Source organism: Impatiens glandulifera, chromosome 1 (genome assembly GCF_907164915.1).
Source record: "Impatiens glandulifera chromosome 1, dImpGla2.1, whole genome shotgun sequence".
NCBI lineage: Eukaryota > Viridiplantae > Streptophyta > Magnoliopsida > Ericales > Balsaminaceae > Impatiens > Impatiens glandulifera.
The window spans coordinates 22,425,562-22,449,791 of NC_061862.1; the positions used below are offsets into that span (position 1 = coordinate 22,425,562).

Genomic DNA, 24,230 nt, shown 5'->3' on the forward strand with positions numbered 1-24,230 from the left:
CAAATTATTTCATATTTGTATATGAAATAAATTGTTTTGTAATTAATAAATAAAAAGAAATGTTGTTTAAATACAAATACAATAACAATAACAAAAACATTAAAAATAAAAGATTAATACATTTAGCCTAACAAAAACATTTAAAGGATCCCCCAATTTGACCTCGACGAGGATATTTTCGGAAATTCCATTTAGCCTAGGGTTAGTGGCATGTAAATTTGATTTTTTTATGTATATTAAATAATTAAGAATTGTGATTGCTTCTCATGTCTCATAGCTCATTGGTCTAGTTTATTAAATTTTAGTCTTGAGATTATATTTTCTTAATTATTTTAGAGAAAAAACAATTACAGTTTAGTCACCTTGAAAACTTTCACAATTAAGATACATATATATCCTTTATTCCGTCTCTTTCATTTTAAATTATTTTATTAAAATAACAAAAAAAAACCCTAATTTAAGTGTAGTTAATATATCATGTCTATATTTGAACATTTAAAAAAATGAAATTGCTTCCAGATCAATTATATTTATCATGTGACATTTATTTTTATATTAGATTTCTATTCATCTATATTTTATTAGAACAGAAATCTAATTAATAGTTTATTATGTTTATAAATATATATTTTATTAATTATTATGGATATGTATATACTATGTATTGAGATGAGAAGTTACTTATAGGTTCCTAAATAGTGTTTATAACTGAGAAAAAATCACTCACTCTCTCATTCAGCTATTTTTTTTTTTTTTTAAATGTGTTATAAAAATAGTAAAAATAAACTAAATAATAATAATAAATAAATAAAATCCTAATTTTGAGAGAGAGAGAGAGAGGTTAAATATCAAATTTATCTATTCATTTTAAAAAAAAACTTTATTTTATTTGTGACTTAAAAATATATTATACTATATGTAATCATATTTATATAAATAAATAAAATAATAATGTTTTATAAATACTTGACAGCCTTCTAAAAGTATAATAGAGTTTACCATTATGTCAAAAGGCTTACCACTAAAAAAATTAATAAAGTTGTAAATATAACTATTTAACCATAATTGAATCTAATATTTTCGTAATAATATAAATAATTTGTTAATTTATTTAAATTTATAAAATATATTTTTTTTAAATATAATATTTTAATATGCAATTTTTAATTTTTTTTAATATATATATATATATATATAAATTTAATAAATGTTAATCTAAATCACTACAAACATGTTAATTAGTGATTTGGATAGAAAAAATCTGTAGTTTATTTTCTTATGTCATAATATATTTTTTTTATTATAATTTTTGAATTGTTCTACTCAACTGTTTTAATTCATTAAGAGATTCTATTTAGTATTAAACAATTAAACAATTAAACAATTTAACTGTTCTTCTTTTTCCTTACTTTATATGTTTCAATTTTTCAAAGTTAGGTAACAAACTATTCATTAACTTTAAGATTATTATTAATATTATAAGTAATTAACAAATATGTGAAAGCTATAACTCAAATCAAAATAGTTTAATCTATTATATGAAAATAAATAATAATAATAATAAGTTTGACCCATGAAAAAAAATACCTTAACCATAATCATGAACAATTAGCAAATATAGAAGAAATTGAAAGCATTTTCTGTCTTGCCTGACAGTGGTTGAACCATCTTTATTATAGTGCTGGGCTGCCACAAGCTTCTTTCCAACATCCTGTAATTGCTGCCTCAAAGTGACAGAATAGACTAAACACAGCAATAACCATACAAAGTCATATAACAATTATTTCCATTAGAACCCTAATTCTACCACTACAAGGCACACAAGCTTACCATCTCCGGAGCTCAATCCAATCAGCAAATCATGACCATCCTTAGCTTCTGAATCAAAAGCATGACAAATAGGATTCGAGCTACTAAAATGAATCGCCTTTATAGGGTCCTAAATTGAAACACCATTCCTATCCATCATCAAATGAAACAACCTATAAACTTCAACAAAAATAATGAAAGCAGCATTAACTTACTTTATCCTGTGAACTAAGGTCACTGGTATACAATGTATCCCCTACGTTGAATATCAGAAAGGTTCCTTTACCATCAAAACTCGGATTTATCACAGAATGAGAACCATTAGATGCTAGAGACACACTCCTACTCGCTCCTCCATTAACTTTACTCGTTGCACTCCCTCCTCCGGCCAAACCACTATTCCCTCGGCTTCCATTGCTACTTCCAAGAAACTTAGATGCAACATACCTGACTCCACTGCTCGCGCTGTAGCTCGTGCTTGAAAGATGCGGCAGTTGCGCCTGCTTCTCCTTAAGCTCCGCTAGGGTTATCTAAGAAGTTGTGAAGAAATGCGATTGAAAATAGCAAGAAATGAGAAAAGCAATCAAAGGTTACAGGAGATGAGTGAACCTGAGTGACGGATTTGCCATGGGCGTAAGGAAGGAGGCCGGATGGATGAGTCTTCTCTGAATGGAGCTTGTAGCGGCCCTCGGGTGCCTTGAAGTATGTTTTAAGACCCTGCGATTGAACATTCGAGGCGGAAGACGGCGTAGACATTGAACCGTTGACGTTGTTGTTGATCATTTGGACTGGGACGAACACGAAGACGCCAATTAATATCAGAGCATGGGGTCATGGCAGTTCAGCTTGAAGGAATTATGTCCTTTAATTCAATGTGCAATGACTAAATGTGAATAGGACAATTAAGAAAATTAATTTAATCCAATTATTTTAGGAGTCGTAGTGCTTTGCTAGAAACCAACTATGATTAATAGGGTAATACCTACAGCTATTATAATTGGGTCCTACGAGGTCACACATATAGGGTTTACCAATAGATGAAATGAGAATGATTATATTACTAATATATTAGATATTAGTAATATATATTATTCCTTTTATTTTGAAATAAAAGAGTAACTTTGTGAATAAACAATATATTAGATATTGTTAAAGACGTTTAAGCAAGAAAGAAATAAATATATATATTGAGGATATATTTATGAAAGATAAAATTATAACATATTTTATTGTCATAAATATGTTACGGTTTATCAAAAAGGAAGGTGGAAGGTTTCTTACATGACAATTAAAAGGGAAATAAATTTTCCTAGGTGAGAAGGGCATTTAAAAGGATAATTATTCGATAATCAATGAGACACACAAAAACTTCCCCATCCCCCTTTTTCTATAGCTGGAGAGAAGTTCTTTACAACAAAGGGTGCTCTTGATTCTGAAAGCAAGCAATCAGATTGTTTCCTTTGGTTATCCTACGATCTAGCAATCGACGGTAACCGGATCTATTGGAACTCGTGTGGACCAAATAGAGGAGCAACAAGTGGGGCTCTGATCCTGATCCAATCAATCAGATCTGTCAAATTCACGCATCAAAGGTATACCATTTCAAGCTGTATGTTTATTCTATCAGTTATGCTTTTATATCAATGATTAGGTATTTTAGATTAGATCTAAAATTTCCGCACATATACCTAATTAAAAACAACAATGGTATCAGAGCCAGGTTGCATAAACTGATAGAACTATTTGATGCAATCTGAATAATAATCTAACAAGTTAATGATTAATTATAATATGATGATATTATTCGTAATATACAGTTAATTGATCTTGTTATGAAATATAATAAGTTTTGTTTAGAATTAAAATATATAAATATGATTTATATTATTTACTTTTTCTCAAAAGTTAAGAAAAGAAAATGCAAGTTCAAGATTAATACTCTTGAAAGTTACTACATGTTGAACCTTGAAGGATAGTGATCCGTAGAAAATATTACATGTTTTAATATACATTGTTTTGGTTTTATTTATAACTATTTTTTTTCACTTTTAAAATAAAACCAATGAAAGATTTTAGTTCCTAAAGAAATTGGGAAAATACCTTTCCACATCATAACCCAAGCAGTTTACGGTATTATTTTGGTTAGATGGGTTTCGCAAAAGCGATTGTGTCTTTCCTCTACTGTATACTCTTGAGGGTGAATCTATATAAGGGATTCATAAACATTGATATGGTTGTACCCAACAAGAGACCAATACCAAGTCTTGGATCTTGAGGTATAGGGATGACTCTAAATTGGATTTAGATTATCAACCAAGAATTATAAAGAAGTTATGATTAGTAAATATTGTTTACTTACCCTGAATATACAAGGTCTAAGGCAGTGCAAAAGTACGTTAGACTTTTATCAAATGGGATCTTGGAATCATTTTGTTCAGAAAGGAACTATAATAATTTGAATAAAATGCGCATTCACTCCTGTTAAATTGTTTATCACAAGTGTTTGCATTGTCAATACATAAACTAATTAAGTTGTATTTAAATAACATATTGTAGATAATGGCAAACGATAATTTGAAATTCTCCCTGCGCTCCATTATTGAGAAAAAAAAGTTAAATGGGACTAATTTCCTAGATTGGGAAAGGAATCTGAGGATAATTCTGAGGTCCGAGGGACGTGAGGACGTTCTTACTACCCCTATTCCAAAAGTGACTGATACCTCGTCTGACGAGGAGAAGGCAACAGCAACCCAATTGAAAACTGAGGCTTTACCTGTCACTTGCTTAATGCTTGCTGCAATGGAACCTGATTTGCAGAAGAGGTTTTTGAGTTCCGATGCTTATACCATCACAACTGAGCTGAAAACTCTGTTTCAGGATCAGGCAAGGATTGAACGATATGAAACTCACAAGGCTATACTTGATAGCAGACTTGTGAAAGGGAAACCCGTAAGTCCTCATGTGATTAGTCTAACTGGGCTGTTCAAGAGGATGGAAGATTTGGGGACCCCTTATGACCAAGAGTTGGCCACGGATATCGTTCTTAGATCCTTACACGATGGTTTTGCACCTTTTAGAATGCAATACCATATGAATGGACTAAAGCATGATCTAAATGAACTCCACAACCTGCTTAAAAATGCAGAAGGCAATATCACTGATGACAAGAGGAAGGAAGTTCTGAATGTCAATAGTGGGAAGGGTTTTAAGAAAATGGCTAAGAATAAAAACAATTACCAAAGAAAAGGTAAACAAGTTGCAAAACCCAAGGGTGATGAGAAGCAAGAGTAGCTTCTGAACATGATTGTTTTTATTGTAAGGCCAAGGGTCACTGGAAGAGAAACTGTCCCAAATATCTTGAAGATAAGAAGAACGGAACTGTGAGTTCCACTTCAGGTATTTATGTTATTGATATAATGACAACCAATTTCCATACATTAGATAATGGTCCCACTTGGGTATTTGATACAGCATGTGGTGTTCACATTATTTCAAATGTGCAGGGACTAAGAAATAGAAGGCGGGTGAAGAAAGGGGAGATAGACTTGCGCGTTGCAAATGGAGCAAGTGTTGCTGCACTTACTGTAGGAGTTTTTTGTCTGTCTCTACCTTCCGGTTTAACATTTGAACTTAATAATTGTTATCATGTTCCGTGTATTACCAAGAACCTTGTTTCGGTTGGTGCATTGCATTATGATGGTTTTGATTTTAGCCTTAAGAATGGGTGTATTTCTGTTTCTAAGAATAATATTTTCTATGCAACTGCTCATATGAATAATGGGATTTTTGAAATAGATCTTAAATCAGAATTATATAACATAAATAACAAAAGACAAAAACCAAATAATTTGAGTGAAACCTATCTATGGCATTGTCGATTAGGTCACATTAGTATGAATCGCATGAAGAAGCTCCATAGAGATGGAATTTTAAAAGATATGGATTATGAATCCATTATAACATGTGAATCGTGTCTGATGGGTAAAATGACAAGGTCACCTTTCAAAAGAAATTTTGAAAGGGCTACTGAACTATTGAATATAATACATACTGATGTATGTGGGCCAATGAGTACAGAAGCTAAAGGTGGTTATAAGTACTTCATCACATTTACTGATGACATGAGTAGATATGGGTATGTTTACCTTATGTCACATAAATCAGAATCCTTTGAAAAGTTCAAAGAATTTCAATATGAAGTAGAGACTCAATGTCGCAAGAAAATCAAAGCACTTCGATCTGATCGTGGTGGTGAATACATGACCCATGATTTTGATCATCATTTGAAAAATTGTGGTATAGTAACACAATTGTCAACCCCAGGAACACCACAGCTAAATGGTGTATCTGAAAGGAGAAACAGGACCTTGTTAGACATGGTCCGATCAATGATGAGTTTTGTCAATCTTCCGATTTCCTTCTGGGGATATGCCCTTACTACCGCTGTACTGACACTAAATAGGACTCCGTCAAAAACTATAGACAAAACTCCATATGAGATATGGACTGGAAAAGTTCCAAAGTTGTCTTTTCTGAAAATATGGGGATGTGAAGCTTATGTAAAACGTTTACAGACAGATAAACTTGCCCCCAAGTCAGATAAATGTTTCTTTATAGGGTATCCAAAAGGAAGTTTTGGATATTATTTCTACAATCCAACACAGCAAAAGATATTCGTTGCAAGGGATAGTGTCTTTTTGGAAAGAGAGTTTCTTTCCAACAAGTCAAGTGGGAGAAATATTCATCTTGAATCATGTCAAAATGATGATGAGCAACAAACTCAACAACAAGATGACATGGATGATGTCATGGATGATGTCAATGATGAGATAAATACTTATGAAGGGATAAGGACTCAGATCATCCAAGAACCTGAACAAGAGGATCTACAAACTGTTGTGGATCATATTCCGGATTTAGTCGTTGAACAAGTTGAACCCACTCGTAGATCGGAAAGGCCAAGGGTTATGCCAAGACGTTATAATGATTTCATCTTAAATGCAAGCCTTGATGTTCTTATGTTAGAACATAATGAGCCTTCCACCTATAATCAAGCAATGATGGGTCCAGACTCCAATAAATGGCTTGAAGCCATGAGGTCCGAAATGGATTCGATGTTTGAAAATCAAGTATGGGACTTGATAGATTTGCCAAATGGGGTCAAACCCATAGGGTGCAAATGGATCTTCAAACTCAAAAATGACAAAGATGGAAATAAATCTATTCACAAGGCAAGATTAGTTGCCAAAGGTTATAGACAAATTCATGGTATAGACTATGATGAGACATTTTCACCAGTTGTTATGATTAGATCCATTAGGATAATCCTAGCTATTGCTGCATATTATGACTATGAGATATGGCAAATGGATGTCAAAACAGCCTTTCTAAATGGTTTTTTGGAAGAGGATGTGTACATGACACAACCTGAAGGTTTTGTAGATCCGAATTATGCTGGGAAAGTATGTAAGCTCAAGAAGTCAATTTATGGACTTAAGCAAGCATCCAGGAGTTGGAACTTTCGATTTGATGAAAAGATCAAAGAGTTTGAATTCATTAGATGTGAAGAGGATCCTTGTGTTTACAAAAGGTTTAGTGGGAGTAAGATAAATTTCCTAGTATTATATGTGGATGACATACTACTTATTGGGAATGACATTCCGATGCTAGAGTCCGTCAAAGAATGGCTGATGAAATGCTTCTCAATGAAAGACTTAGGAAATGCTGAGTACATTCTTGAATCAAGATCTATAGAGATAGATCTAAAAGGCTACTTGGACTGAGTCAAGGAATTTATATTGATAAGATTCTTAAAAGATTCAAGATGCAAGATTCTAAAAAGGGATTTTTACCCTTTCAACATGGTGTATATCTCAGCAAGACGCAGTGTCCTAAAACATCTGATGAACTTGAGAAAATGAGCAAGATCCCTTATGCCTCTGCCATAGGATCTATCATGTATGCCATGGTATGTACACGTCCAGATGTTGCATATGCATTGAGCATGTGTAGCAGATACCAATCAAGTCCTGGAGAAGCACATTGGAGTGCAGCTAAGAATATCCTAAAGTACTTAAGAAGGACCAAGGATGATTTCTTAATATATGGGGGAGATGAAAAATTAATCGTATATGGCTATACTGATGCAAGTTTTCAGACTGACCGAGATGGCTTTGAGTCACAATCGGGTTATGTCTTCATCCTTAATGGAGGAGCTGTGAGCTAGAGAAGCTCCAAACAGGATACAGTAGCAGATTCTACAACAGAAGCTGAGTATATTGCTGCTAGTGAAGCAGCAAAAGAAGCTGTTTGGATAAGGAAATTTTTGGATGAACTCGGTGTTGTTCCTAGCATTTCAATGCCTATTGATATCTATTGTGACAACAATGGTGCCATAGCCCAGGCTAAGGAACCAAGTTCGAGCTCAAAATCCAGACATGTTATGAGGAAGTATCACCTTATTCGACACATCATTAATATGGGTGATATTAGGATGTGTAAAGTGCATACAAATGACAACATTGCTGATCCATTGACCAAACCTATGCCTCGGCCCAAGCATGAGAGTCACACTAGGGCTAAGGGCCTCAAACATATTGGAGAATGGCTTTAAATTTTTTTTTTTGTTTATGAGTATTAAACACTTGTTTAAGTTTGACTTGATGATTTTGAGATATATGATATTTCATATTTATTTATACATTGTTCTTAACAAATATTAAATAATATGTCCAAATAATTCATTATTAACAAATGGGATCACCTTAAGTGTTCTGGTGAATGAAACCCCATTAAGTGAAATGAAGTTTTGAATTATTAAAAGTCTATAGTTCGAAATCATCAAATGGACATAGATGATTTTATATGTTACTATATTGTATGCTGACTGATAGCGTCAGGTTTCATGAGCTATAGGGACATAGAGATGTCTAGTCATATACATATATGTGTATAGATGATACATATAAGACTGACCTGCTTTAATACTCTTCAATATTATAGAGTTTTAAAATTAAACCATATTTAGTAGATTCCTCAGACATGAGTATGTTATGGTCTCACTGGATAATTAGTATTTCTTTGACATTGTTAAACGCTTTCCGTAAAAGGGAGTTATAAAGGCAATTGTTAGGATTGCTAAAAGTTGAGTGGGAGCCATAGTCATACAAGACTGGAATAGTCCTCCTATTTCGTGTATACTCCGATACATTGAAAAGGGAATGGTGTCTCGGCCACTTGAAGAGTGAGAACTGAAAATGCATGGCCATGCTCGGATGGATTATTTGAATCATCCGTTTTATTTACAGTTCGAACTCAGAGTTCAACAAACATATTTGATAAAGGATATGGATGTCATCATATCATCGAATAAGACACTAAGAGACAAGGTATCTTATATTGCACACTTGTTTAAGGACAAGTGGGAGATTGAAGGAATTATGTCCTTTAATTCAATGTGCAATGACTAAATGTGAATAGGACAATTAAGAAAATTAATTTAATCCAATTATTTTAGGAGTCGTAGTGCTTTGCTAGAAGCCAACTATGATTAATAGGGTAATACCTACAACTATTATAATTGGGTCCTACGAGGTCACACATATAGGGTTTACCAATAGATGAAATGAGAATGATTATATTACTAATATATTAGATATTAGTAATATATATTATTCATTTTATTTTGAAATAAAAGAGTAACTTTGTGAATAAACAATATATTAGATATTGTTAAAGACGTTTAAGCAAGAAAGAAATAAATATATATATTGAGGATATATTTATGAAAGATAAAATTATAACATATTTTATTGTCATAAATATGTTACGGTTTATCAAAAAGGAAGGTGGAAGGTTTCTTACATGACAATTAAAAGGGAAATAAATTTTCCTAGGTGAGAAGGGCATTTAAAAGGATGATTATTCGATAATCAATGAGACACACAAAAACTTCCCCATCCCCCTTTTTCTATAGCTGGAGAGAAGTTCTTTACAACAAAGGGTGCTCTTGATTCTGAAAGCAAGCAATCAGATTGTTTCCTTTGGTTATCCTACGATCTAGCAATCGACGGTAACCGGATCTATTGGAACTCGTGTGGACCAAATAGAGGAGCAACAAGTGGGGCTCTGATCCTGATCCAATCAACCAGATCTGTCAAATTCACGCATCAAAGGTATACCATTTCAAGCTGTATGTTTATTCTATCAGTTATGCTTTTATATCAATGATTAGGTATTTTAGATTAGATCTAAAATTTCCGCACATATACCTAATTAAAAACAACACAGCTCGCCCTTGTTCTCGAACCTGTCTGTATCTATCTATGTATGTATGTATGTATCTATTTATCTAGAACAGTTTCTCTTTGTAAAAGGAATCTCTAATGAACTTGGATGGAGAACTTGAGAAGATCGTAGTGAATAGACTTTTTCGCCTACGAGTTACAACAGGTCACGTTTCTGAAAGCCGATTGAGCCTTCAAGGTCAGATGCGCCCACGGGCACGGGACGGGGAGGGAACTATAAAGGGCCCGTTTGATTTCAATTCAAGGTTTTCCTATTCCCATCAATTACCCATTTAAGAATTCTTCACATTAATAATAGTTTTTTTTTTATTAAGAAAACAATATAATGCCATTATATAAAAGATCCGAAAATGTAAAGAATTACAAGAGTTTATAATTCAGATCGAATAAGTATTTATCAAAAATGAATGAACCAACAAGATGAAAGTAAAAAAACAAACCGAATGAGAATAAAAGTAAATGATACAAACAACGAAGTTTAGAGCGCCTTGAAATCAGAACTAGGAAAGATTTTCTCATATGCAATGCTCAATTTTTGACAAATCAACCAATTTTTTCACAAATGAGAATTCGCCTCCACGTTTAAATGAGTGAGTTTTCATCAAAGATAATTTCATTCTAAACAAACTTCACATCATTTTGAACTTTTGAAAATGTTCTTGCGTTCCTCTCTATCCAAATATGATCAACAATGTTTGCAAAAAAATATTTGAAGACATTTGAACTAAAGTCATTATCCTTTGTCTTGATGATTGTTATTTCCTTGATATCAGTCCATTCTTTGGGAAGCTAAGAAGACTAATTGATGTGGAGAATTTACCTCAAAACAATGAAGCAAATGGCAGTCCCTAAAGAGATGGTCAATGGTCTCCTTATTTTGGGCTGAAGCTGCAACTTTAGCATGCTTTCTCGTCAATCGTTCTCCATTAACTGTAATTAATAAACAAACTTCGGAAAAAGTATGGTATGGTATTCCTTTTAGTTATTCTAATTTGTTTTGGTTGTTCGATGTATGTTCATGTTGATCAAAGAAAATTGGAAGCTCGATCTATGAAGTGTATTTTATCGATTATAAATCTGGTGTAAAGGGGTACAAACTATGGTGTTCAGAAACTAGAAAGGTAATAATTAGTCGAGATGTTACTTTCGATAAAACACCCATGTTACATGTTACATCCTCTATATATTTTTTGTGATAAAGTTCAACAACAATCTAACACTTATAGTGGTAATAATACTCAACAAAAATCTAGTATACATGTGGAGTTTGCGAGTAAATCAAAAATTTGAACCTGCAACACTACCGTCAACTATACTTGAGTTGTCAGATACTTCACTGCTTGCACCATAATATAATATTGTTGCAGATAAGTTTATATCTTAAATTAGACCTCATCGAAGACTCGATGAAGAATGTTATAGTCAAATTATGGAGATTGATTTTACTGACGTGTTTTCTCCGATTGTGAAACATATTTTGATTAAAGTATTATTTGGCATCGTGGCGATGCATATTTTGGAGCTTAAACAACTAGATATGAAGACCGTGAATCTACATGGAGTTTTAGATGAAGACATTTATATGCATTAATATAAAGGATTTACAGTCTTAATAGAAGATGACTGTATTTGTTATTTAAAGAAATTATTTTATGCAATTATGTGACTATAAATATATAGTCTTAGTTAGAGTTTTATTACAGCATAACACGCATAATATTTACTATTATTCTTCTCTCCCTAAGTTGTAATCTTCTACTTTAAATTTTTCCTCCTTTGTCCATAGTTTTTTCCGTCTTGAATTTCCATGTAAATCTTGTGTTATTTATTGTGCTTTCTTGGTGATACGTCGTCTTTTCTTTATCTTGATTTGTCTCATAAAGTTACTCTTATAACATTTAATTCACTATAGTAATTCTAGTGGTTAAAGTAGTTTTAAGAGATTAAAAATAATATGTTTGATTTTTATTACAAACGTCTTAATTTTAAATAGAGTTGATGACTCTATTAAATTAAATTGGGTTATTGAGAAATAACGAGAAATAACAAGGTGATTGTATGTATAAATGCCAGCGTTAAGAACATGTTTGATCATCGATATAGTGGTTTCGCTAATCGAATTAGATATAGAAGGAGATTAAATATTATGGAGAGTTCGTCCCATAATAGAGTTTTACTTTTGGTAGGACACTAACAAGTGTCACTGTCTGAACAAAACGTTATGCGTTGGCAAAACATGAATAATTTTATTAGGGCATTGCTACAAGTTGTTCGCTAAAGTGAGTTCATATAATTTTTATTGGGAGAAACTTTGGGAGTCAAAGATTTCTTTCAAGATCTCGTTCTTTGGATGAAGCGTTATTCACGTTGGAAATCTTACGGATGATATGTGCATGAAAAAATGTTATATTATGGTTAGTCGTTGTTGTAGTATATGTCACAAGAAGGTTGAATCAACAACTCACATTTTTTTGTATTGTTGAGGGATGACTAGTATTTGGAGTTTTTTATGGAATATCACTAGGGTTCATTGGGTGATGCCCGAGTCTTTGAGTAATTGTTGAAAAATTTGGATTGATGCGACTAATATGACAGACCTACATAATTGGGTTACCATCCCAATTATTTTTTGATGGACTATCTAGTTGGAGAGAAATCGTCGAACCTTCATTAATCGTAGTCGTATGATGCATATTATTCATAATATTATTATTATGATGTTTTTTTAGATTCATTTCGGAAAGCTGGTATAATTCATCGGGAGTTAATCGTTCTTCTCGAGATTTACAAACTCGATAACCTATTGAGTAACATTTTTTATTTTTTAGTTTTAATTTTTAGTTTTTAATTTTAGTTTTTAATTTTATTTATTTTTATTTATGTCATGTTTTTGTCGTTATGTTTAAACGATTTTCATCATTTTTAATATATATGGATTTTTAAAAAAAAAAATCAAAGAAACAAGGTGAATATTATGAATTTATTTATTTATTTAAATGTAGAAATTGACACATCTTAAGTCTATTATTTTTCATTTAATAAGTATACTAAAATTTAAATACATAATTTTTTTTTTTGTACTAGTTAGGTTATCGGTTATATATGTTCTTGAATCAATTCTTGAACAATCTCCACCACAACTACTTTTACATTTCTTTTCTCTCTCTAAAAAAAGTAAAAATATAAAATTAAAAAACCATTACTTTTTGGACTATCAGATAATTGGTCTAATATGGACAATTACGTCTTTTCCCTATTTGAATTGATAATTTATTTTATTTATACAACATTTTATTAAGCAGAATTAAACTCAGGATTTTTGTGATCCAAATAATAATACTCTAATTAATATTCGGTGAGTCGTTTATTTTTCATACCCTTTTATTATATTAGTGATGTTTTTCGAGTCACTATCGGTCCTTTTATAGCAATAAAATATACGAAATTATTGGATTTAAAGTTGTTTATCATATTTTTAATTAATGAATTATTTGATTTGATTTTTCATTTGGAAACCATCTTACATGTATATATCTCATTATTTGTACGAATTTTTTAGCCACATATGTAGATGATTCAATATCAATTAACAATGCATTTTCAGCATTGTTTACTAATCATCTTTAAGAACAATTTTAATTTTCGCTCAGAATATTTGGTAAATATTTTTTTGATATCATTTTATTGGTTCGTTCGATTTCTACTTTAACATTATTTAGGAACTCAAATGAGTTCGTCCTTAAATGACAGTTCTTAAATTGCAAGATTGTTGGATTTTATAGAATTTTTAATCTTGTAAATTGTTCATAAAATTTAATATTAAGATCATCTTGTAATGATTTTGTATGTTTTATTTTGTATTATTTAATTAAGTGGGAATTAATTCTTCATAATAAAAAAGATAAATTTTATTAAATTATTAGGTTTGAGATGTAGGGTAGTGATAATAAATTATTGTATTTGTATCTTAATAATAACATTTAATTTATTGAAATTATTAGGATTGAAGTGTAGGCTAGTGATGATAAATTATTCTATTATAACATCTTAATAATAACATTTGAATTAAACAAAATTGAGAATATATTAATTAGGTATATATATATACTTAATTTTTAAAGTGTTCGGATTGTCGGGTCGAAAATTGTGGTTAATTTGAATATATATATATATGTGAGAGTAAATGAATATATGAGTCGGATTGTGAATTGACCCGTTTATAAACTTAAAACACAAGTACAACCCTTTACCAACTAGGCTAATAAGACTTTATATTTCAATTTCAACACCAAATTTGATGAACGCGAGCCGTTTTAACAATATAAGTTCAACTTTTTAACTAACTAATCTATATATATATAATGATGCTTAATTTTTAATGTGTTCGGATTGTCAGATCGAGATCTGTGGTTTATTTGGATATATATGTGAAAATAAATTAAAAATATTATCACATTTAACCTTATTTTTTTTTTCAATTTTACATCATTACTCGTGTAAATGCACATGCTAATTTTTAAAATATTAAGATTAAGATGGCTTAGGATAAGTTTTCGGTTAAAAAGAATATAATTAAAGAACACAAGAGAGTAGGAAATTGATCCCGCAAATCATTGGACAATGGGCTAACGATGACTGAACCAATAATTGCCCGAGATGTAAGCCATAAGGCCCAATCATAGGGCCCAATAAAATGTTGGTGATAATGGATCTTCTTTGTTTTACAATATTAGCTTACGAGGACTAGCTAGTCATCTTGGATTGTCCCACACATTTTTTATTTTTATTTTTATCGATCATAAAATTTATTAAATATATACTTAAAATATGATTATTATAACTATAAATCTTAAGATAAAAAGATAGGATCGGTAACTCATCATATTCCATTGTTAAAGTTTTGTTAAGCTTTGTGATTAATATGTATTATTTAATTTATATGTGAATTTTTTTACTATTCTTCTAACATTCTTTAAACTTAACTTAATAGTAATTAATTATCAAATAAGTTAGGTGATAAAAAAACATTTAGTAGACAAAATAATCTTTAACACATAATTGAATTATCTCTATATAATGTAATTTACTTCACATAATCCTAAATAGCTAATCTAACATAATTTTGAAATAATTTTTTAACAATTAAATCAAGAACAAAACTGCAGTACTAATTTAGAAATAATAAAAACTGATGTAGCATTATAATAAAACAAATGTTATTGAATAGATTTAAAATAATTATAGTCGTTGCGGCACAACATGTATCGCTCCATCCAGAAATCGCAATTTTTTCGTTTCGAGATGTACTTTAGCTGCCAACATCGTCTAGATGTTGACTTCTTTAGTCGTCAATGTTCTGGTATCATTAACAACCATGGTTGCTTAAGTTACTATGTAAAGAAATATGTCATTATTAACGAAACTCGGTAGAGTGCCATCAACCCCCAAATAACCCCGCTCCAATAACATAGAATTTAGTTTTATCTAGCGTGCAATAAAGGTTTCCAATAATGGTTGGAACTTAAACATAAAAAAACAATAAAAAGAAATTGTTAGCCATCAGTTCTTAGAGCATTTCATTATTACTAATCTCATTCTTTTAAGGAGAGTCTTGCAATTGAAACTGGGTAGAATTGAAACTGGGTAGAGTTGAAACTGGGTAGAGTGTCACTATCAACTCCATAAGTAATCTCGCTCCAGTAACATATAATTTGGTTTATATAGCCTACAATAAGGATTTTCAATAATGGTTGGAACTTAAAGTGTCACTGTCAATTTTGTAAATAACCCCGTCCAACAATGTAGAATTTGGTTTTGGTTTTATCTATAATAAAAGTTTCTAATAATATGTCATTGTAAACAAAATTCCGCATCAACCCCAAATAATCTCACTCCAATAACGTATAATTTAATTTTATCTAACATGGAATAAAGGTTTCCAATAATTGTTAGAACTTAAACATAAAAAAAACAATAAAAAACATTTCATTAAATCTCCAATCTCATTTTTTTAATTAAAGTTTTTGCAATTGAAACCGGATAGAGTGTCACTATCAACTCCCTAAATAATCTTGGAGAATTTGGTTTTTCTAGCATACAGTAAAGGTTTCGGTCACTATCAACCTTGTAAATAACCCCTGTCCAACAATGTAAAATTTGGTTTTATTTAGTAAAAATAAAATTAATAAAAATAATATTGGAGAGAATTATTAGAAGAAATGTGTTATATAATTTATTTATTTTATTATATTATATTTTAATTTATATTATTTAAATTAATATTTTATTTTAGTATTTTAATTTAATATGTTTAGTTTTAATTATATATTACATTTATAAAATTAAATAATTTATTAGTTGAATGAGAATATAAATAGATTTAGATAAAAAGGTTAATATAAAGTTATGTAGTTTAGTTAATGTGAGTAATTGTGTTTAGGTAGTTTCGTGTGTGTAATTGTGTTCGTGTTGTGTCCGTATTGACTTGTGACCGTGTTACGATTGTATAAAATCATAATCGTGTTATGATCGTGTCGACTCGTGTTTGTCGTGTCCAACTCACGACCCGAGTGAGATATTATCGTATCGTGTCGTTACAAACTAAAATCGTGTTTTTTCCGTTTCTTAGACATGATTTCGTTTATTTACGAATTCTCTCCATCTCTCTAATTTTTCTCTTTCTTTTTTAACTCGAACTTCTACTTCTAAAACCTGGGTTGATTAAAGTTTGGGTGGTTTAAACTCCTATATTATAGTTAATTTTGAAAATGATGGATGACTTTTGATTGCAATAAAAAGCTGCATCATCTCTATTAGTAAACATACATATATTGAGCATGCTCGTTTTTTAACATAGATGTTAACTAGTCTTAGTGGTCATAAATAATACCTATTGCTGGCCGTAAGTTTCAGTATAAATCCAATACAACTATAAATATAAATATTTGAAGTTTATATGTTTCAATCTTATGCGTGTTGTATCGTGTCTTGTCTCATTCAAAATATTATGATTCACGGACTCTTTTGTGTTGTGTTATTCGTATCCACGAGTTTATTCCTGTCGTGCTAACTCGTGTTTAAATTTGTGTTTCATGTTATTCCGACTAGAGTTGGTTATCGTGCCGATGCCTATTTTCATACGTATCATGTCGTGTCTTGACACTCTTAATGTTAATTATTTATTTATATATATATATATATATATATATATATATATATATTAAATTATATACGACACTTTTGATTCTTTTGGAATCTATGCGCCCGCATCTAAAACAAGTTGAGTATTTAGATGCACTAGTGGAGAGATTCATTATTCCTAGAGCTGATAAATGATAACACTGCCAGCATATATAGCTGAGAGGGAGCATCTGTCAAGCATTTTCCTGATTGTCCTGTTGTTCTTATAAACTGAAACAAGCCATTAGATAGAAATAGCAACTATGCATGCTTGTAATTCCATGTGTTGAACTTTTTTTTTGTTACAGAAGTCACTGTTATTAGGTTTATTTGCTCAATATATCAAGAGGGTACTTTTTTTTTTAATCAATTTTAAATATTCCATTTTGTTATTTTGAATATTCTAGAAAGGATCAAATTAAGATTAACAAAGGCAACTAAACACTATTTTGTTTGTGTTTTTGGATAAAATAGAGATAATTAATATACACCCTATTACTTTTAATTGGAAGTTTATAATGAAGTTTATGTAGAATTCGGTCGGATATTCGAATTCAGTTTATTCCAATTAATCACACAAACACTTCATCTCACACTGTGACTCATTATAGTGCACCAAAAATGGAATTTCCTTTCCATTTGTGCCTCATTTCCCAAACATAGTTTCCACCACTTCAAACACAATAGTGAACACTTCTTGTCATCACGCTTCAAACACAATAGTGTTACAATACATCAAAGCTCTAATTTAATTTTGAACCATCATGAATATTTTATTGGTGTAGAAATTTTGAAATTGTTTCTCAATTGAATAAGCACTAATGACCGGAAATCAAGAATTGAAAAACATAAAATCAGAAGCTTTTTCCTTTTTAATCTTGCTTTTCATGGCACTGGCATATTGTTCAACAAACTGTTTTAACGTTGTTTTTGAATGAACATATCCATCAAAAAATGCATTCATACTCTCACTTTTTTAACTCGTTGACATCCCATCCCAAAATTTATCTTTCACAAAAGCTGGCAACCACTTATGACGGATTTCATATAAAGAATTCAACCAATCATTTCCCCCCAAATTGAATTCTTCAATGAATTTATTCCAGTTAATCTCACATTCGTCTGAAGTCAATGAATTGTACACAACATTCTTCAAATTTTTCTTTATCAACTTGTATTTGACATGACTACTAAACTTGAATGAATTTTTTTTCATGATGTGCCAAAGACATAAACGATGATGAGTGTTCAGAAATATTTCAAGAATGATAATTTGCATGACTTTACATTGATCAGTAATAATACCTTGTGGATCTCGACCTCCCATGCATGTCAACCATGATTTAAATAACCAAATAAAAGTTTGTGAATCTTCTTTCGAAATTAAACCACACCCAAGCAACACATATTCACCATGATGATTTGTTCCAACAAATGGTACAAAAGACATGTCATATGCATTAGTTAAATAAGTAGTATCAAACGTAATAACATCTGAAAAATACTCATACGTAGCCTTACATCTTGCATCAGCCCAAAATATATTTCTTATTCGACTATCATCATCTGCATCAATCATGTAAGAGAAATTTGAATTTCTATTTTGCATGCGAGAAAAATAATTATTCAAGGCTTCTCCATCACCATTCCCAAGTCTCAATTGACGTGCTTCAACCACATAATTTTGATATTTTCTCTCATCAAATGACAAATTTTCAAAACCACCAGCTTCAACAACAAATGATTTAAAACTCTTACTCAATGTAATTCCCGCTTGATCATTCAACTCTAATTTTCTTTTCGTTTCGGAATCTAAAACTTTATTACACTTAAAGTGTCTTGACTTCCTTGGAATTAATGGATGATTGTGTTCAAGTTGCATACTTGTAATTTCAAATAAACCATCATTCTTAACCATGATATTAATTTTGCTTTACAATCTGTTAGGATCGGTGTTACCAATAGAGACTAGGGTCTGACTATTGTGAACAACTTACGATAAATTTTTCGATAAAAATCTTGTGAGGGATTAATATTTGTTTCTATTCTTTGCAAATCCTCCAAACTCTTGAAACAGATTCAAGTGCGAAAATGTTCGTCGGATTTGAAGCTTTAGACAATTGAATGTAAATGGTAGAAATAAAGAACACACGGAGTTTTATAGATATTCGGAGATAAAACTCCTACGTCACTCCTTCTTCCACAACCAGAAGTATACCCACTAAATACTTTGAATCGAATACAACTCACTGATCTAGCTAACTCTCTATTGAATAAAATAACCTTTGTTCTACTTACAGCACTGAAGTTTCTCACAGAAAAGACAATATGTAATTACAATGTATTCACAGCTAGATAGTAAGTGAGATGTTTGATTTTAGAAACTTTCTTGAATCGAATGTGTGAGACAGTTCGACTATTGTCCTTTGGCTTCCATATATAGTTGAGATACACCAATGGTCGAATATTCTTTGAGGACACGTGGTATGTGTCCGTTGGAAGACCGCCTATAGTACGAGAGTACAACAGGCTCTAAATGTTTGGATTGTGGCCGTACTGAACGAGTAGTACACCGAATATCCTCTAATTTTGTCTTGTACTGGAACTACGGTTGAGGGATATTTGCGTACGTGGAGTTCACTCATTGATGGAATTAGCTGACTTGTCAGACTGCTGAAAGAAGTGGAGAAGGCAGCTAATTTATTGTGGGTAGACGGATGCTTCCTTTAGACAGCTACTAAAGTAAGGCATCAAACGTTCTTCTTTAGACCGCGTCTTTTTATTTTTTGTCTAACTGCATCTCCAGACCTTGTCCATGAACTGACCACATATGTCAACCGTTGGTTTTCAGAAAACAATGTTTGAACCTTTTCTTTGAGCTTCTCAATCTCAGATGAGAGCTTGACCATGTTGTTTTCAAAAACTTTTGGTTCAGAAGTTTGAGATGAAAAAGGTTTATTAGATTAATATTTCTATCTCATTTTATTACAAGAGTCTGATAACTTCTTGTACTCACTGGCCATGTCATTGAGTGCAGAAGTTAGTTCATCTCTTGTAAATTTTTCAAAGGAGAAGTCAAATACCTCAAATTTAACTTCTTCTTTTGCCATGAAGCAAGTGACCTCTTCATCATCACTATCGTTGGATGATGAGTCATCTGAATCGCTTTGGTCCCTCTTGGTTTTGCTGTCAGCCGTCACAAGAGCTTTTGATTCTTTCTTGTCATTCTTCTTATCATCACGCTTTGGCTTCCTGCCTTCTGACTTGAATTGTCATAGTTTATCACAATTAAAACACTTCAAGTTAGCTTTATAGTTATTCTTATCATTATTATTGTTATTTGAAGAACTTGAGTTAGAATTTCTCTTCTTTATGAATTTTCCGAATTTCTTCACGAGAAGAGTCATGGCGTCGCTGCTGATTTACTCTATAGCAGTCTTCACATTAGTGGCAGCAGATGACTCCTCAGCGGTCACCAACGCATTAGTTGTAATGGCAGATGTGGAGAGCTCTTATTCATTTCTAGAATTTATCTTAAACTCATAATGTAACGTCCAAAAATCACACTTTTCCATACCGAGAAATCTATGGTCTTGACAGAGATCTAGGACCGTGGATGATGAAACCCAGGACCGAGTGGTCCGACCGATGATCCTACAGATGAGGGATTATCATGCAAGTACTTTTCTATGCGTTTTATAAACCCACACAATGCTATTTATTCATGTATTTTATATAAACGATGCAAAAGGTTTTCAAAATATGTTTTCAGTGCATGTCCATGATTTTTAAAGAATGATGATTTTATGAAGGGTTATGAATTCAATGGAATTTATGGATATAGGGGAGGATGGCTACCGGCATGAGCTCTGGTAGTCTAATTCCAAATATGGCTGAGGATTTGATGGATAGATGCCATCCCTAGAGGATCAGCTCTCTAGGCTAAGGGTCCCAATATGGCTCAAATGTAAATGTACATGATGATATTCCCTTAAAAACCCTCATAGATGCAATTCAGTAAAATGTCTTCTTTTAAATGTTTACTAGGTCTATCGACTCCCTATGCTTGTGTGGTGTAGGTAGATCCAGCCACAGTTTTTATGATCGGTGAAGGAAGATTTGGAGTCGAGCATTGTGCAGGAGATGCATGTGGAAGGAAGGACCGAGATCGTAGGACTGACTTTTATATCACCCTTTTCAATGATCATGTCAAATTGGCACCCTAGCGCTTCCGCATTTATGATTGAAATCACATTGAAATAGGTGCATGAAAGTAGGATTTTAGGGCGTAACACATAGGCCTTCAAATCGGCTATCAAATTGAAGAGCTCCATCTTGTTAATGTCTTTAGACTCTCTCATTGCCATCGTCTTGATATCCCACTCCCTAGGCAGAGTACGCATGACTTTGATTGCAACCTCTTTGTTACTGTAAGTCTTGCCCAGAGTAGAAAGAGTGGTGATAATCTTGCTGAACCTTCCATCAAATTCAGTCATCGTCTCTCTAGGACGCATCTTGATGTTATCAAACTTCTGTGTGGTAACCATAAGTTTTTTCTCTTTGGTCTGTTCATTGCCTTCACATAGTTGAGTCAACTTCTCCCATATCTCCTTGGCAGATTTGCATGATATGATGTAGTTAACATGTTGTCATCCAGAGTTTTGTACAGAATATCCATGGTTAGGTCGTCGAGGTTGTTCTTCCTCTTGTCTTCACTGGTCCACTTAGATATGTCTTTCTCAATCTTTATCGGACCTTCTATGATGACAAGCCACATGTCATCATCAATGACAGATAAATGAGCATGGACTATCTTCTTCCACACGACATAGTTTTCTTTCGAGAACATGAGAACATTGGTTGTAGCGACCATAAACATGATTCAGATTCTTGTTGGTGCTTGAGAATAAAAAACGAGGCTCTGATACCACTTGTTAGGATTGATGTTACCAATAAAGACTAAAGTTTGACTATTGTGAACATCTTACGATAAACTCTTTGATAATAATCCTATAAGGGATTAGTATCTGTTTCCATTCTTCGTAAATCCTCCAAACTCTTGAAATAGATTCAAGTGCGGAAGTGTTCGTCGGATTTGAAGCTTAAGACAATTGGATGTAAATGGTAGAAATAAAGAACACAATGAGTTTTATGGATGTTCGGAGATAAAACTCCTACGTCACCCATTCTTCCACAACCATAAGAATATCCACTAAATACTTTGAATCGAATACAACTCACTAATCTAGCTAACTCTTTATTGAACAAAACAACCTGTTCAACTTACATCACTGAAGTTTCTCATAGAAAAGACAATATGTAATTACAATGTATTCACAACTAGATAGTAAGTGAGATGTTTGATTTCAGAAACTTTCTTGAATAGAATGTGTGAGACAGTTCGACCGTTGTCCTTTGGCTTTCATATATAGTTGAGATACACCAACGATCGAATATTCTTTTAGGACACGTGGCATGTGTCCATTGGAAGGTCGCATATAGTACGAGAGTACAACAGACTCCGAATGTTTGGATCATGGCTGTACTGAACGAGTACTGCGCCAAATATCCTCTGATTTTGTCTTGTACTAGAAATACGGTTGAAGGATATTCGCGTACGTGGAGTTCACTCATTGATAAAATTAGCTGGCATGTGAGACTGCTGAAAGAAGTATAGCAGAAGGAAGTAAAGCAGACAGCTAATTGATTGTGGGTAGACGGATGCATCCTTTAGACAGCTGTTAAAGGAAGACATCATACGTTTTTCTTTAGACCGCGTCTGAAGGAGTTAAAATTCATCTAACTACGTTTCCCTTCAGACTGCGTCTGAAGGAGTTAGACGCCATTTGACTATGTATCTCTTCAAACAACGTCTGAAGGAGTTAAACCTCGTCTAACTACGTATCCCTTCAGACCGCGTCTTAAGGAGTTAGACATCGTCTAACTATGCTTCCCTTCAGACCGCGTCTGAAGGAGTTAGACATCGTCTAACTACGCTTTTCTTCAGACCGCGTCTGAAGGAGTTAAACCTCGTCTAACTACGCTTCCCTTTAGACCGCGTCTAAAGGAGTTAGATCTCGTCTAACTACGTATCCCTTCAGACCACGTCTGAAGGAGTTAGACTTCGTCTAACTACTTTTTCCTTTAGACTCCGTCTAAAGGAGTTAGCCCTCGTCTAACTACGTTTGACGTCTAAGACAACCTGCTTTAGACTACGTCTAAGTTAGCACTGTCTTTCAAATTTGCTTCTGCACAAAACAAATAGACCACTCAACTTTATTCACAACTAAGTTTAACATAGATCATCAAAGTAATGTCAGCATTAAATAAACTTATTAACTAGTTTATTTTAGTCAAAATAATTTGACCCAACACAATCTGTTATACTAGAAGGTTTATGATAAAAAGAATTTTTTCCTTTATTAACAGACTTACGTTGTTTAGAGCATCCAAAGCAAAATACCTCGGTTGGCCATCATCTTCTTTTTTTGAACTCTGTTTGCAAATTCCAAAACCAACACCTTGAGCATAGGATTTGTAAAGATAACGAAGTTCATTTTCGGATGAGAAGAGCATCCCAAGATGTGGAGTTTCAACTTTATTTGTTGTTGACGAACCACCCAAACATTGCACATCACTCTCATTCAATGACACATTTGAGTTATTCTCCATATTAGCTTCAATCCTACACTCAAACAAAGTGTTTATGTCAAATATAGATGCATCTTAAATATAAAAGAAAAATCTCTATAATTACTAATGCACCCAAGTAATGAAAATGAAAGTAGAACATGTAAAATGGAATGAATATAAATCTCTTTACCACCTTCAAGCTTATGTTCTTATAAATTTAGATCAAATTGATTATAATAAGTTACTATCAAGTCGGAGTGGACCTTATCCTTCCAATCCAAACCTAGTATTTGATACAATCAT

At 32.2% G+C, this 24,230-nt stretch overlaps 2 protein-coding genes across 2 annotated transcripts; one reads left to right on the forward strand and one right to left on the reverse strand.

Moving 5' to 3' along the window:
- Positions 1–1,588: 1,588 nt before the first annotated feature.
- LOC124920943 lies at positions 1,589–2,650 on the reverse strand. Its single transcript, XM_047461537.1, has 4 exons — positions 2,419–2,650; positions 2,025–2,339; positions 1,831–1,939; positions 1,589–1,743 (listed from the first exon to the last, which is right to left on the reverse strand). The coding sequence occupies exons 1-4, from the start codon at positions 2,590–2,592 to the stop codon at positions 1,589–1,591; spliced, it is 753 nt and encodes a 250-aa protein (XP_047317493.1). The 5' UTR covers positions 2,593–2,650.
- A 1,718-nt stretch (positions 2,651–4,368) lies between these two features.
- Positions 4,369–5,100, forward strand: LOC124920953. The gene has a single exon (XM_047461548.1). The coding sequence runs from the start codon at positions 4,369–4,371 to the stop codon at positions 5,098–5,100; it is 732 nt and encodes a 243-aa protein (XP_047317504.1).
- Positions 5,101–24,230: the final 19,130 nt, after the last annotated feature.

Excerpts from the sequence above, each read along its gene's own strand:
- LOC124920943 (XM_047461537.1), bottom strand. The coding sequence starts at position 2,592 with ATGATCAACAACAACGTCAACGGTTCAATGTCTACGCCGTCTTCCGCC. Across the intron at positions 2,340-2,418 it reads ATGGCAAATCCGTCACTCAG|ATAACCCTAGCGGAGCTTAA; the intron begins GTTCACTCATCT and ends ACAACTTCTTAG. Across the intron at positions 1,940-2,024 it reads ACCTTAGTTCACAGGATAAA|GACCCTATAAAGGCGATTCA; the intron begins GTAAGTTAATGC and ends GTTTCAATTTAG.
- LOC124920953 (XM_047461548.1), top strand. The coding sequence starts at position 4,369 with ATGGCAAACGATAATTTGAAATTCTCCCTGCGCTCCATTATTGAGAAA.